A 15,978-nucleotide genomic window follows, 5' to 3' on the forward strand; every position below is an offset into this window, starting at 1 on the left:
ATAAAGTACCTACCCCCTGTTGACTGTTTCTAAAGCAAACATACTGAACCGATATTTATTGGGTTGTCCAGAATGTTCGTGGCAATTTTTACAAAAAATTCAAAGGCACATTTGTATTTTGATACGTATTTATTGAACTACATACATGTTATTTGTTATTTGTTTTCAACCATTCCGATACATAAAGACCATCTACAAAAAATCGACATGGACTTTCCAGACAACCCAATTGTCTTTTATCTATTTATCATAAAAGTGTCTCATGTTTCGTTCATCTTATGTGTTCGCAGTGCTGTACAAGGGTCAAGTGACGACCAAATACTACAGGTTCTTGACGAAGTCGGGAGGCTGGATCTGGATGCAATCGTACGTAACGATCGTCCACAATTCGAGAAGTTCCAGGCCACATTGCATAGTGTCGGTTAATTACGTGTTGACGGAACCGGAGAGCACAGACTTGGTGTTGAATTGCGAGCAAATATCCTCCTGCTCGAGCCCGGGGAATCCCCCCAGCGCGCCTCTGGCCACCCCCACGGCCAGCGCAGGAGCGAACGATTTGGAGAACCACAGCCCCAGCCCTCCGGCTTATCGGAACAGAACGAAAGAACCGCCTGATAACGATTACGGGGACAGCGCCGGTTACCCTAACCCCGAGTACATCGGCACGTCGAATCACAGCCATTTTTTATCGTCGCCTTACGCCACGCAAAGTTTGAATGGCAATACTCACGAGGATAGCTCCTACTACAGCCCTGACTTGTTCTACCAATACGGAGGTAAGGATACGTTCAACCTTTGGTTGGGTCGATTTTGACCCGAACCATTTTGTGCCAGAATTGAGGTGGATTTGGTTTCGATCGAGATTCAATTCAGTCTTAACATTATAACTACCAACTGTATCGTTGTAGTGCGAGAAAAGAGGAGGAAGAACGAACTAAATATTTGTTAATCGAATTGATTAAGCCATACACTGCACAAATTAATTAACACCACCAGTCACATATAAATTGTAATATTACTGTCGATTATTTTTCGGCTATTCTTTCTTAATAATTTTATATAACGTTAGATGAAAGCTGCATCTTTTTTTTTTTATTACCGTGGTGGAGGGGAAATCTTAGAGTCAGATTCGTACTAACTAAAACCCTTCCACTACAGCACCCCCCCCCCCCCCGGGGGGGGGGGCGGAACTAAACCAAAGGTATTACAAATGAAAGTTACATCTGTATTTATGCATCTACAAGATTTATTTGAACTTATATTATAAAAGGAATTTTAAAAAACAATGTACATTATTTCATCGTAATTCTCAACTTTTTGTTTTATGGAGTTAATCGATTTCTGCAATGAACGGCTCAGTTCTCTGTTAGAATAATTCTCTTCAAATATTATAGTAAAAGCAATGTTAATGATTGAGTGACTTTAAAAAGAAGATTGAAGTAGGGCATACTGATCTCAAAGTAACAAAAACGATACCCATTTTTGGGCAATTGTGTTATTACAAAGAGTATCAAGGAAAAACTAATCATTTCCGACAGTATAAAAAAAACTAAAAAATAAATTCCTCCGTTCCAGATATGCACCAAGACCCCCTGGCCACGGTGCCACAACAGCAAGAGACGCAACACCCGCACCTGCTGCACCATACCAACTCCCTGTCGAACCTCCAGCAGCACAGTCCTCAGAACGCCCAACAGAAACGTCAGCATCCCACTCACCTGCTGCATCACGCCACGTCCCTGACCAGCCTGCAACAGCAGCAGCAGCACAGTCCGCAAGGAACTCAACAGAAGAGACCCTACTCGACCTCCTCCAGTTCCTGCGGCAGCACGGACGCCATAGACACTCATTTGCCGAGTCCGTTGAGCCTTCACTCTTTACCACCGAGCTATCATCCCCATCATCGTCACCACATCCCCGACACAGCGCCGTCCAACCTCAACGAGGTGGGTGGCGTCATTATGTACCCCAACTGCGGCTTCAACAACAACGACAGCTACAACGCCGCCGCGAACGCGACAGGGAACCTCCAGCACCACGAGGCTCCCTATCAGCCGCACTCCGGTCACCATAGCTCTGGCAACACACCTGTGAAACATTCGCATCATCACCTAGAGCCCACGCCAGCGGGTTACACTAGCGTGATCGTAGACTCGCAACAGTACAGCCCTAGCTCCGTCCAGGATCTGCACGGGCACGCTCACCAATCGGCGCCGATCGGTGGCGGCACGCCGCCGTTGGTGATCCATCATCCACACCACTACGAGGCACATCACCAATTCGTTCACTGACACCAACTCGAGGTGCCCTGCGCGTAGCACCTCGACACCAATTGCGACGACGAGCCGTGCTACCGAGGGCATCAGAGTTGTCCCGCAGGGAACACCCTGGAGCATCGTTCGGGCGTCGCCCATTGCGCTGATCGCGTGGTCGAGTCGCAGCAGTACGGTGGTCTTACCGAACCGCAAGACGGCGGTCAGGTTCACCATGTGAGTGCTGGTTTGAGGACGTACGCCACCGAGCCTGTCGCCTACGTTGCGCCATACGGAACGCGGTGTCGAGAGACCAGGGTGGAGTAGAGATTGTTTGGTTCTTCGGGAGAAAATCGATTCTGAGAGCGATTTTCAGTGGAGACTGGAAGATCGAGGTGTGATGAAATGGCGTGTTTGAGATCCAGGGTGGATTGGAAAACAGAGTGTTTGGATTCGAGGAGCTTTGATTCTAGAGTTCTCAAAGCAATTGGTTCACGGGAACGTTTCAGTCTCTTCAGTTATTGGTTCGATAGAGAATTTTTGAAGTGATGTATTTTAAAATCAAATCTATCGAAGAAAACAGATTGACGAATTCTCTGACGTGCAATGAACTGGTTTGCGAATATGAGAAGTGGATCGTGATCTGTTGATAAAGTACGGAAACAGTGCTTAAGCTCGATGTTATGTGGATCGCAAATAACATTGATGCTATTGAGTTTACACAATACTGAGAACAGTATACAATTGATGTACTTAAGGGAATTAATTACATTGATCGATTTGTTATCATTGTATTTGGTCCAGGCCTCATTTCTAGAGGCCTCTTTTATTGATGCAGATTTTTATCAAATTCTTATGTTCTTAATAATGAGTACTATATTTGGTACAAAAAGCAATATTATTACTTTTCGTCCTGGATCAGCTATCTTAATGTTACTCAAATTGAAATCAAGCGAGTGGACTATTTTTTGTGTGTTTATTTTTATTCACTGACCAGTAAACAACAGTAAACAACAATATAAAAAGAAATTATCCTTTATTGAGCGACTCAAGGAAAAGTGAAGTTTGAGAATCACTGGTCCATCAGATCCTGTCTCAAACGCGAAGCAATTAATCGCGTAACCAGTCACTAATTAATCGATAGTTTACGCAGTTATTAGTAGACAATTAGTTTGATCAGATTGTTCAAACTATTAATACCATCTAAGACAAGGTATGCTAGATAAGGCTTGTCGATGAGTCCAATTAGCTGACAAGGGACGAAACGTAGTAGTATCGTGTTCTTTATAACAAAAATGTTACTTATTGTACAAAGAACCCAACTTCGGTTCTTGCTAAGGATGTGACATATCTTTGAACGTCGAACTACGTTATTTATATTGGAGCCCGTTTGTTCATTCAATTACCAACGATATTCGCAGGAAGCAACTACTTTTTAATTTAAATTACCTGAACGAACCATCGAAATCGAGTAGGCGATTCGATCGAATTTTCGAATTAAAACAAGTTCGATAATACCATTCGTTGAAGAACACAAAGGATCGATGCTCGACTGTCAAAATTAGAGAAAAGAATTTCAGCAGATTCACGCTGGACGTGACTAGCTGAAGTTCTTCTGCTCTTGAGGAGCGAGCACAAACATGTACGATTTTCAGAGACAGGCAAAATTTCATTCGAATAACAAATAATCAATAAAATCACCGCATAAACGTTTATTCGCAACGTTCACTCTATTGGATAGTTACAAAGGAAACTTTCATTCGCTTAACATGAAATAAAGGATTTTCCAAAGGGTAGTTTGAGATTTTAGAAACCCCTCTATATTTATTTTATAATTCAAATTGCAATGATTACCAAGTAATCAGTACCTTTTATTCGTTACTCGACAGTGTCTATCGAGATAATTATTTTGCTCGTCTCTGATAATTTCGCACGAATCAATACACAGTGTTCTGCAAGGACGAGTGAAAAGCTCGCCAAAGGATCTAGTTTTCAGGCGTTCATTCTGTATATAAAGAAATAAGGAAAAAAGCATGAAGCTGCATCGGATTGTTTTTAAGATATCAGCGTAGCGCGTTGTACATACTTCTAGACGTTGTAAATTACGTAGTTGCTAAATCTTAAGACGTGTACATACTCCATATTTCTTACATAGATCCGAAGACTGACCGGTGCTTGTACCAACCGACCAAAGAAACGCGCCCTGCTTAAGCGAGGAGAGACAAAAAAAATGGAACAACAAAATATCGCTGTTATTATATTTTTATTCGCGTTCATTCGAACGAATCGAGCACTAGGCCATGCACTTATGTACATGGCGTATCCGGGAGCCCACCCGGTACATTTAACCGTCGAAGTATCTCATTATAAACCAGAGATGAGCGAAATTTCATTCGAATAGTAGATAAATACAACCAACAACGATTTATTCCCAATTGAATTTGTATTTAAAACAAGATCATTTTTATTGATAAGACAAGAAAAAATTAATTTCAACCTTTAGCAACGTTGATTAAATTATTACAGACACTGGGGATAAAAGAAGATTCTTCAGGACTAGTATTATTTAATGCAGCTCAAAAAACCTATTTTTCCTAGTGTCTTTAATGTATTTTATGAAATTAACTTTTGCTCAAGTTATCGGCAAAAGTGATGCTTTTTTAAATACATTTTTCGAGCAATGTCTAAGTTTAAAATTAATCTTAGCAAAAAATTATTTGTCTTTCCCTAGTGTTCGATCCATTTATTTGTTTGAAAAATTTGACCATCTCTGTTCTAAAGCTCTAGTAACCGTTTCTCGGCACATATCCGGACGAGGAAGTTACACCGCATGTATAAAACGCGTGTACACGTAATATCGAAGCGAACCTTAATTATTATTTATATTCGATGTAAATTGAGCGCGGTACAATACGTAGCGAGTGAATAACACCGCGATTGTACGATAATTAGGACGTAAGCGATGTAAATATTGTAAAAGTATAGCGCGCGCTGCATACCTACGCGAGAAAATATAATCATATTTTCCTCTGACAACGATTAATCTCATTTCCTATCATTTTCGACGCCAAACCTATCAGGATGATCGAATGGAGTTTGTTTCAGAAAGATCAGAAGTGCTCGTATGAAATTGGAAGTCGAAGGAATGCATTGGAAAATAACCAATAACAATTTTCTTTTGGAAAAAATAATCATTTGACACTTCAAGAATAAATATATCAACTTTCATTTAAGAAGGATTCGGAGTAAATTATCGAAGCGTTCGACGATTTTGCTGCTTAATTTTTGAATAAAATGGTACCTTACGAATTATTTATTTAATGGAGAACATTTTTTAATATAAAACACATAACGGGATAAATTAAAATTTTCTTTAAATGAATGAATTTTCTTTTAACAACGAATCTAGATGTTTCTTTAATAAAAATAATATTTCATGTTTGAGAGAAGTAAACAATGAATTGCAAATGTTCTTTTAAGAAGAATAGTATTTTAGATTCTCAAGGCAATTTATTTGTTATTGGTCCATCAAGTAAGCTAGAAATCGTTTCGAACGATTTTATGAGAAGCATACTTTCAATGGTCTACCGATGGTCGCACCCCGAATACCTGCACAGAGGCTATTTTACCATCGCTGGTTTACAGGTGACAGCATTTTCTTTTCATCGTGGGGATTCCCCATTATCTTCAATTTGTTTCCCTGCAGGTACCCGTGAAAGGCAGATAACGTTACCAGGGAGTACGGTGCGTCCCCTCCTTACTGAATTATGGAGATTAAGCCAAAACATATGGCCTGGTACACGGTACTATAAAATTTCCTAATAGCCCCGTTAGATGATTTACGCCCCATCTTAATTCGTTTATTTCCAGTATGAATCACTTTGAGGATTTCGTACGAAAATTCACCAAACGGTGAAGAGTCGGTTCAGAAATTTCATACGAAATTAAAAATCCAGTTATTAATAGACATAGTTAGATTATGACAATAATCGTTGCCAGATCGTTTTATTAACGAAAATGTGATGCTTGTCAGAAGAGAACGTATTAAATAAATTGCATAGTGAGTATGTAATGTTTAAAAAAATAATTTTATATTCAAAGAGTCCTGCAGAAAATTCGAAACGATTTATTGATGATTAAAATTTCGTACCACTGATAATAACTAACATCTGTTGTATGGAGTAATTTTAATTAATGAAAATGTGAATGGAATGTATCAACGAAATTATGCAGCATGCGATGTTTCGAAAAGCTTCTTGGTATTACAAAATTTAAACTTAATGGATAAAGTTAGATTAGAGTAGAATTGATTTGAGTCGCGAGAAATAATTTGAATTAATGAAACGTAAGTAAAGTAATTTTAAATAATAAGATGTAAGTAAGCATACAGCAGTGTTTCAAAATCGAGTAAGCATCAAGGGGCTCACCGCACAGGACAAATCGCTGGTTACTCGATAACAATCGTATAGTCGAGGATCACGTCCCAGCGTCCGATCCACCGACCCCTCCGTTGAAACAGAGGAAAACAACGATCCTGTTTTTCTTCAGCGTTCCCCCGATTGTCACTGGGTCGGCACGAACAATAAATTAATTGTGCCTTGTGCGATTCTTGGGTTAGCTTTCGGTGGTCGCGTGCTTGCCTGCATGGGGTCGTTCATGAAGAGGGCCACGTGCCCCTTTATAATCGCCGTCAACTCACTTCACCATTAAAGCGACATCTAAAAAGACAGCTTTCACGAGACGAGTCACTAATTTTCTTCCAAGCGCGAAATCAGTTCACAATATAAAATTCATTTGAAATATCCAGATCCAATTTAAATTTAAGTTAATTTGAATTTTAGTAATTCGAGTTGAAATTTTCTATAAATCATTACAACGATAGGGTCGCAGATAAACACTGACGATTCCATCCAAGTAAATCTTTTATTTATTACATTTGCTCCTTGAGTCCACTTCTAAAATGATACTCAATTACTCAAACTATATTAACTTTGGATTACGTTGTTGTACTTTGAAGTAGCTCCGGTCCGGCAGGGAACCAATCGAGTCCATCAAAAAATTGTGCAGCAGTTTCTCTGAAAATGTATAGCAAGCAATCAGAAGCATTAACTTCGCACACGACAAACATAGACAGCACTATGAATATGCATGAACCACGACGTTAGTGCAACAACGACTGGGGGTGTTTCACGTTCACCAGAGCTGCTATTATCGGACGTGTGTGACTGGAACGACGATCACGCCGGAGGGGGGCCAGTCGCGTGCCCCTCGTTAAATTCTTCGGCCAGCGAATGCGACGCAGCCACGATTCTGTGAAATTGTGCGATCAGTCGAGGGATGCGTCCATTGCCGACGGCGACGTCCGTGTCACGTCGAGACGCTACCCACGATCAAACCGACGCACCCCGTCAACAGAAAGCTCGAAGGAATTCAGGTGTTCCACCCTTGAAGAGATTTTCTATTCTGGATATTAAAGAAATGGATCTTTCTCTTCGTAAGTTTTAGTTCTCCTTTTCTACTCGAAGTTTCAGACGTTGATAACGTTGAAAACATGAAAACGTGCTAATTCGAACAGCAATTTTATAATCACGGATTGCACCGTAAACAGATTTTCGTAGGATTACGTTTCTCGCGACACGTGCGGTGTATTTTATCGCAAGCATTTCGCAGAACGTAAGAACAACATTGCGCGTCGCGATTGAACGCGCGAAGAACAACATATGTCCCGTGCCGTTGTTTATGAGAGGCAGGGCGAAACTACCCGTAATCCGGGCCGATTAGGAACATAAACGCGGATCCGCAGGGTGCGGTTAAGCTAAGCACTCGACAAGTTGCGTGTGCAATGGAAACACTTAGGTGTATCCAAAGTACAGGGGCGCATTCGTTTATTATAAGGGGGAAACTCTGTCCAATATTCGATTGAATAAAGTATAATAAAAATTTTTACTAAGGGAAGCAATGTTGACCTGGTCACAGGCTTTCATACGATCAAATTTGAAGTAAAAGGCACAGGTCATTAATATTTTGTTTCGAGAACTGAGGGACCCCTATCGATACGTTTGGGAGGACCCAGGGGTTCGTGGACCTCTGTTTGAGAACCTTTGGTGTAGATGCTGTAACGCGCTCGCGCTCACGACACAGGGTGTACGCACATACAAGGTGGATACGTACAGGGGATAGGCCTGTGCGCAATCAAGGCGAAGGGGTGCTTTAGCAGAGTCGCCCAACGGTAACCAGGGCAACGGCACGTAACGCCGCCCACAACCCTCGGGCTGTCTTGTCCGATGTGTTTGCTCGATGATTTTATACCAATTACGGCCTATCCCCATGCTATTGCCTACTCCCCGTGGCATCGTCTGTATCCCTACCCGCGCACCCATCGCCACCCACTATGACAATGTTGCGTGTATCGGGCCAGAAGGTGCTCCACTTCCGCTCTGACAGTATGCCTGCGAGTACCTGGCGCCAGTGACGTCACAAGAGGGCGATGCAAGCTGCATCGAATGACATTATCATGGGGAGGAACACCAAAATATCTATAAAATTGCATACTGCAGTAAGAGTTAGTTAGTTAGTTAGTTTTATAATACATTTTTTAATACAATATCATCTATCTTTTCAATAGTTTGAGTTTTTACAAAAGTTTCTGACGATAGCTGGTATTAGATAATCTTAGAGTGACACCAATCTTAGTGACATTGAACAAAGTTTAAAGAACATGTGAGATTTTTAGTAACAAGAAAACGAGTTTTTAATAAATCTTCTTAATGATAAATCACTTTTACCCTCGATACAAATTTCATTGGTGAATTACTCTCCCGAGGGGGATGTGTTCGAGTGGTCGAAGGGTCGGAGCACTGTGGTGTTACGTTTCCGAAGGTGACACCGGATCAGGAAGGAGCAATTAGTGAAACGCACACGTCGCGTCGGCGTCGTCTGGGACTTAAATAGAAGTTAACGGAAATACGCCTTAAGGATGCGATTAATATATCAAGAAATAGGTACAGTGTATAATTTATTGACCAAGTGTAATAACTAATTGCGAGCTACGTACCCTTAACAAATAAATAAACATGAACATGATTTACTCACGGTACTTTATTTCAAAAGAAAAGGCAAAGTGTTTCTATTGCAATAATAAAGAAAGCAAGTAACCTGGAAAGTAAGTAACATAGAAATATTTATTATCAACAATGCACCTTACAAAACAAAACAGATGGTATTATATGCAGACAACTTTGGGATTCAATCACGATGGTAAATCTAAAATAAATAACTAAAAACACTGCAGAATGTGTCAGGATTGGTTGGTTTATTTATCTTACTGATCGCACATGTTAGTCTTCTAAATTGTGCGAATGATTTGCATACTAAATTTTCACTCTTACTACCTGTTCTCTATTTCATACACCAACTATTCGATACTAATCGATATACGTATATGGTGACATCTATGGACAACCAACGGCACTATTTCGAAACAATTTTTCCGTAATATATTATCACTCGTTGGATACATTACACATAATTATTGCGTAATTTTTCGTTGATATTTTATTAAACACCTCTTCTATTACACTAAGCAAAATGGTTTCCTTGATATCTATTCATGAGTTCTGAATTTGAACGAATTATAATATAAATGGTAATGAAATTATATGTAAACACCTATGTATATATACATTTAATAAATTGTATGGCAAGCGAAGACAAAGTTCGCGCAAGTTTTATACATTGCAGATTAAAGTACAATGAATCGCTTAACTAAACTAATCGATCTCCTAGTTTTCATTATTCAATATTTCGTTGATGTTACATGAATTGCAATGATGGTTCTCGGAAGTTGCGATTCGTGGTCAAAATTTTGATCTTCCTTCTTGGTAGGTCCCATAGTGGTCTTTGCTCTTTGTCGTATAATTTTCGTTAAAAGCCTCGGAACCACTGTACATCGAGAAACCGCGTCGAGAGAGCAGCTCTCCTGGCACAATCGTGGGATTCGTGTAACAAAAGTCGGCCATCATACTCGATTGTCTGTTTAGTTGATTAGACCTGAACAATTCCATCAGTTTAATACAACAGTCATCATTAAACGTGATGTAAAAGCGACATAGAATAAATTCGAGAAATCGTTCGAGATCGTTTCCACGAAAATCAATTTAACTCTTTGCAACAGTTTCTTAATTTTGCTGTCTTCTATCGTATATTCACTGCAGCTGGTTTAACTATAATAATGATAGTTTTAAGGCCAATGACATAGTATTGTAACTTCCAGTGTCTAAAAATTGAGAGGTCCTTGGACGGTATTAGTCTTTCATGAGCGTATTTGTGAACGACTTCAACGCGGTTCTTTGCTCTTGATTTTTTAAAACATAACATAACAACTACACTACAACTCACAGTGTATTTAATTTCATCGCAAATAATTATCAGAGCAGGTAAATAAATTTAATGGATTTTAGTGGACTTTAATAGTGTGCTTTTAATAACAATATATACCTGGTAGCTATTCGTGATGGACACTTAAACGACATCCATCTTTCACGTCCAATTGACATCATGTGTTTATTTCAAATGGCTATAGACACAATTGCAATTAAACGAAAAAGATGAAAGAAAGTCCCTTTTGCAAAATTCTTTGAATTGAACCAAACTGCAAACAGTTAAAATGAATGATTTCGTTAAAAAAACAAAAATATATATATATATAAAAGAAATAGGAAACGATCTGACCGCGTGCAAACCTCATTAAACTCCTGTACCCATCTCGCATTCTTTCAACAAGATAAGCTGGATCTCATCGCGATAGAGTAGAGATACGATATCGATTACGGTCGCGGTGACTCAAACTCAAGCATTTGATATGAAACGTTTACTACTCGCGTGTCGCCGATAAGCCGTGAATTTGACAATCGTACTTGTTCTTTAGGATGTGACGTCTTACGTGACATATTCCGATATTCGGCCAACATCGTTGCGAACGTTGCTTGTCCCAACAAAACGAAACGTCGGCTATGGAGCTGATACCCATAATTTTAATAAGAAAACTCCGTCAAATCGTTATCAACTGCCTCGCAAAAATCATTCAATTTAAACAATAAGCAAAGCCTTCAGCGAGGGTAAATTTCACCTTTTTCATCGAAGCAAAGCGTAATGGGATTCTTGCTTAAAAATAAATAGTTGAAAAGGTTTGGGAAGAGTTGAGGTGGAAATTTGCGTGCACCAATGAAAGAAATAGATTTCCTTTGGCATTCAGAGCGATATTACTTACCCGTTCGATGCCAATCGTCTCACTTTGGCGTAAAGCCCGCACATCAAAATGAAAATCACTATAAACGCACCGCCAGCGATCCCGCATGCTATAGCGAAATACAGCACCAAGTCATCGACTTCCTGGAAAGTTGAACAAGTGGCTTTAAAACTCCGACAATGATAGCCGATTTCGTCGTTTTCACGTCGGTGGCTGTTATAAAAAGCTCGCTATCGTTATCGATGACATATGCGCTTGTGACCAGTCAATTGCTCCAAGGAAGATTATTTCCTGTCACTATCTCTACAAGTAGTTTTATAAAATGCAATGTTTCATTACTTCCTATTCTTTCTCTTAAAGTCCGCCTTATGATTATAATTTCATTTATTTAACGAATCTATTCGACATATTAAGAAACAGAAATAAAAGTGCACAAAAGAATGATGGATTTTGTTGAAACAAGATAAAAGGATCAAATCCAATGTCCTTAACTTATGATTCAATTTAATAAGAATATGAAAAGTATGTAACGCAACGCAAAAGAAACAAATTACATTATGATGTTTCTTGTTTTCCACACATATCTTAATAACTAAACCTGTTGTAAATACAACAGTTTCAACAGTATACGACCTTGTGATTGTCGGTTGTTTCGAAATATAATTGTCGATACATTGGTTCGGATGTTTTCATTGTTATTTATGAGAATGCTAAACTTTTTCCTTCTTTTCCCATCAGTTCCTATCACCCAAGTAAGTGATAAAGGATTTGTTAAACAAACCAAGGTTATAACAACCAAAAAGACATTAAAATCTTGAATGGACTTGTTAATAAGTGTCGAAATATCAAATATTCATTTTGCACTATTATAGAAAACAAAATAAATTCGTTGTACTTTTGATAGTTTCTCATCTAACAGAAATAATAACATCCTTCTTGTACAATCATTTTAGCAAACAATTTCTTATATGTTACCTAAATAACTTCAATGGTAACATTTATATTGACTCTCGAGATAAAATCAACTGTAAAATAAAGAGTGGACATGTAAATGAATAATAGCTTGAAATATTTCTCGTTTATGAAATCCTATCATTACAATGGATTTGGTTAATTGGAGCACATCTTGATGGCCCCTAAGGAATTCGCGAGGCATTATAATGGAGTGGAGGCATCTGGAAAGATGGCCATCGATACGACGTCAATTGAATGCAAGAACGCGAAAGTATCTTCGCCACGCGCGACTGCTTTGCGCTTCCTCGAACCACCACATTTCGTAACCTGCGTTTAATACGGATGTCAACATACATCGAGAGGCCAAACAAATAAACCGAAGACAACGAACGATTTCGCGAACCGTTGGACGCGTATTGCTATGAACAAAACGTACCAGAAATCAACAACGATCCAGCAATCCGCGCTACACGCACTTTTTCGTTAAATAAGTAAGCTCCAGATTACTTATTTACGTTCATTGTTTTAACTAACGTTACCCATTTAAGATCCTGTATTTATTTCGCTGGAAGTCAAATGAAAGCACTCAGAACCGTCATAGAAAGTTTCTAAATTAAAAAAATTACTGAGAAAGGCATGTGGCGAAAATTAAATTTCTATCTTCTTTACTGTTACACTTTTTTAAACAATTTACAAGCCTCCTATCTTTTAAAATTCAAGAGTTACATAAGGAGAAATAATCTGAGTAGTAGTAACATTAAGAGTAGTTTCTCCTTAATCTGTTCATAGCTTATGGCCGTTCAATAGGATTTATAATTTGTACTAAATAAAGATTTTAACTATTCTGCTTTTCTGTTTTAGACTGATGTCTTTCTAAAAGGAAGAGTTTTACGTTAGTTATCTCAGGAATCATATCGATGTTACACTCATATACCTGAACTATTTCTAATCAAATATCCTGCACAACATAAATGTAAAATTGTTTTACCTCTCATAATTTCTCATCTAATAGAAATAATAATATCTTTCTTGCATAATAATTATAGCAAACGATTTCTTATATGTTACCTAAATAACTTCAATTGTAACATTTATCAGCAAACGATCTCTTCTAAATTAAAATATTAGGTTGTCCCAAAAGTTTCTTTCGCTTTATTAATAAGTAATACATGCACAATATTTTATGTTTTATGTTACATTACTGAATTGTGCACGATTCATTTCGCTCCATTACTGTTACACATGAATATCTATGAAATTAGATTATCTATTTATACAAACACAACCACATAAAATAATAGAGTGCAACTCGCGAAAGATACTTTTGGGACAACCTAATATATTCAAACTAGATACTGTCTTAGAATTTCTGAGTAACCTAGCCACCCTAAATTCAAAAATGAAATAACTATTCGCGACGCAAATTGTTGATAATTCAACCCATTCCAACGGAAAATCGCGTAGAATTTGTATACGCGTCATCGTGGATCGCGTTCATCGCATACTTCTTGCGATTCATCTTGCGCCAGTCCAACCTTGACGGCACATAGTTGCATCTCTAATAGGCGACCGCTCGAGTGGTCGCAATTAGCGTTACAAAACTAGCTTTATTACGGCTCTATGATTAGCCTCGATTCTTGTGAAAGCACCCACACAGAGACGCGACACGCCGCCTAACAGTGAATTCTAATTTGATTAATTGCTTCCAAACACGAACTCGCGCGAAACAGAGTCAGTTGCCATTCTGCCAGGAGGGCGGACGCGTACGGGACAATTAGGCGAGAACTGGAATACGTTGAAGCAGTTGCAGCGCAACAATTCACCTGTTCAGTCCAGAGAAGCTACGAATGGTGTCTAGAAATATCAGACACCATGGAAATTCAAAATACTTCGATACTCCAAAATATTGGGTAATGTTCTCACTTGAAACGGGTATAAAGGTAGGTTCAGATTGCATTTGAATATCTAATTTTGCTTAGTTTTAGCTTGAAGTACTTTTGAAATTTCGATAGACCTGGACGATAATGTGTAAGACTTGAGATTTGGGGGAAAATATTATTCTACCTCCTACAGCAAATTATGGCGAAGCGTCACGAGTTAGAGCTACTATGGCAACATCAGATCTAGAGCCTGTCGACGCGTTTGAACCTATATCTTCCAACAAGATAAGGTTTCTTGTCTCGCTCCAAAGAGAACTAAGGATTATTCGTCGAAAATAGTATGCCTAATGCTTCTGAACACGTCCGTATACAACGCAAGGTCGAGGACCGCTGGATCGATTTAAAGCACAGATATTAAAAAACCAGCAAGTTTCGCGTAGAATGAATGTACTTACCATTGCAAATGTATAGCAATGTGAGAGTAACACGGGACCTCTATAAAGACAATACTGGACTGGCGTACACAATCACGATATCGGTATCAGCGCGTTATCGTCGTGGACTCGATATCTGTGAAAATCTGGTGGCATTGTAGAGCTCGTATTCAGCGAACTCGTTCTATGACTGTGCAGAAACTTTTTTTTCGAACACACGAAACAACACTGTGCTACGTGTCTTCTGAGTATCACATTGATGGAACTATGGTTCACTGATGATGGCGCGAGGCACAGATACTGGTACACAATTAATCATCCGCGTCGAATATCAAGTATTGGCGTACATTCTGATTAACAATCGATCACCCAAGTCGAGGAGTTGGCAAGAGAAAAGTATTCCGCGTGCAAGAATTAAATATCGTGGCGGAAACACGAAGGATCTAGGAGGATAACACGCTCGCAACTTCCGGTCGTGGGATGAATCCTCTTCATCCGATCGAGGGACTCCTCGAACGCTTTCGATGCTTTCGAACGGAATAGATGGTTTGGTATATGATCACTGAGTGAGACTGAGAGACGAGAGTGAAGTTAAGTGTGTAACAGTGCCAGCAAAGCAATGCTGAATGCTGATAAACCCCTCCAGGCTGTGTCAGGTGTATACGTACGTATACACGTGCGTGCGCGCAGGCTAACTTCTTGCAAGGGTATCCGCGTCCTCCGCGCTCACCGATGAAGTCAATATGCGACACGGTTACGCGTTTACGTGGGTATTGTTAAATTCTTGTATCAGAATCGCGTAAACATCGCCGCGTAGACGCGCAGACATTGAAGAACGTGGCAGACGCGAGTGACGCTCTTGTCTACCGAGCACACCTGTCTCTGGAAAAAACTGTGTAAACATTGTGGTCTCAAGCCCTTTTCGATTACACAAGTCTTCCATGTATGGAGATAGTAATTACAGGACAGTGACTAGAAGTCATTTTGCTCGTCTTTCCATGTTGAGAATTTGCTTGGAAATTATTTTATTTGGTAACGACGAACCATGATCGGTGAAATCGACGATCATTTTTATGAATTCTCGATAAATTGATTCCGGGAAAAAATAAGAAACAACATTAGAAAGAGAAGCAACGTTTCAATTAGTCTTTCCATACGCGAATTTCAAAGTTAATGTTTGTTTTGCACAGGTGTAATTGCGACACAGGTGT

The 15,978-nt window shown here is 39.3% G+C and overlaps 2 protein-coding genes across 5 annotated transcripts in view; one reads left to right on the forward strand and one right to left on the reverse strand.

Annotated features, from left to right (window-relative positions):
* The window catches only part of LOC128891346 (protein single-minded), a 41,146-nt gene extending 38,370 nt beyond the window's left edge, over positions 1–2,776 (forward strand). For all 4 annotated transcript variants that reach the window (XM_054150772.1, XM_054150773.1, XM_054150774.1 and 1 more), the window contains 2 exons: positions 291–776; positions 1,576–2,776. In XM_054150772.1, coding sequence (XP_054006747.1) covers positions 291–776; positions 1,576–2,291 — 1,202 coding nt within the window. In that variant the 3' untranslated portion in view covers positions 2,292–2,776. The remainder of the gene's footprint in view (positions 1–290; positions 777–1,575) is intronic.
* Positions 2,777–9,415: 6,639 nt separating this feature from the next.
* Positions 9,416–15,969, reverse strand: LOC128891394 (uncharacterized). The gene is made up of 4 exons (XM_054150846.1): positions 14,789–15,969; positions 11,521–11,642; positions 11,168–11,269; positions 9,416–10,301 (listed from the first exon to the last, which is right to left on the reverse strand). Exons 1-4 carry the CDS (start codon positions 14,789–14,791, stop codon positions 10,109–10,111), a joined length of 420 nt encoding a protein of 139 aa, XP_054006821.1. The 5' UTR covers positions 14,792–15,969; the 3' UTR covers positions 9,416–10,108.
* Positions 15,970–15,978: the final 9 nt, after the last annotated feature.

Source organism: Hylaeus anthracinus, unplaced genomic scaffold (genome assembly GCF_026225885.1).
Source record: "Hylaeus anthracinus isolate JK02 unplaced genomic scaffold, UHH_iyHylAnth1.0_haploid 12001, whole genome shotgun sequence".
In the NCBI taxonomy this organism is placed as follows: Eukaryota; Metazoa; Arthropoda; class Insecta; order Hymenoptera; family Colletidae; genus Hylaeus; species Hylaeus anthracinus.

Excerpts from the sequence above, each read along its gene's own strand:
- LOC128891394 (XM_054150846.1), bottom strand. Across the intron at positions 11,270-11,520 it reads AGACGATTGGCATCGAACGG|CTCCATAGCCGACGTTTCGT; the intron begins GTAAGTAATATC and ends TATGGGTATCAG. Across the intron at positions 10,302-11,167 it reads CGTCACATCCTAAAGAACAA|GTCTAATCAACTAAACAGAC; the intron begins GTACGATTGTCA and ends GGAATTGTTCAG.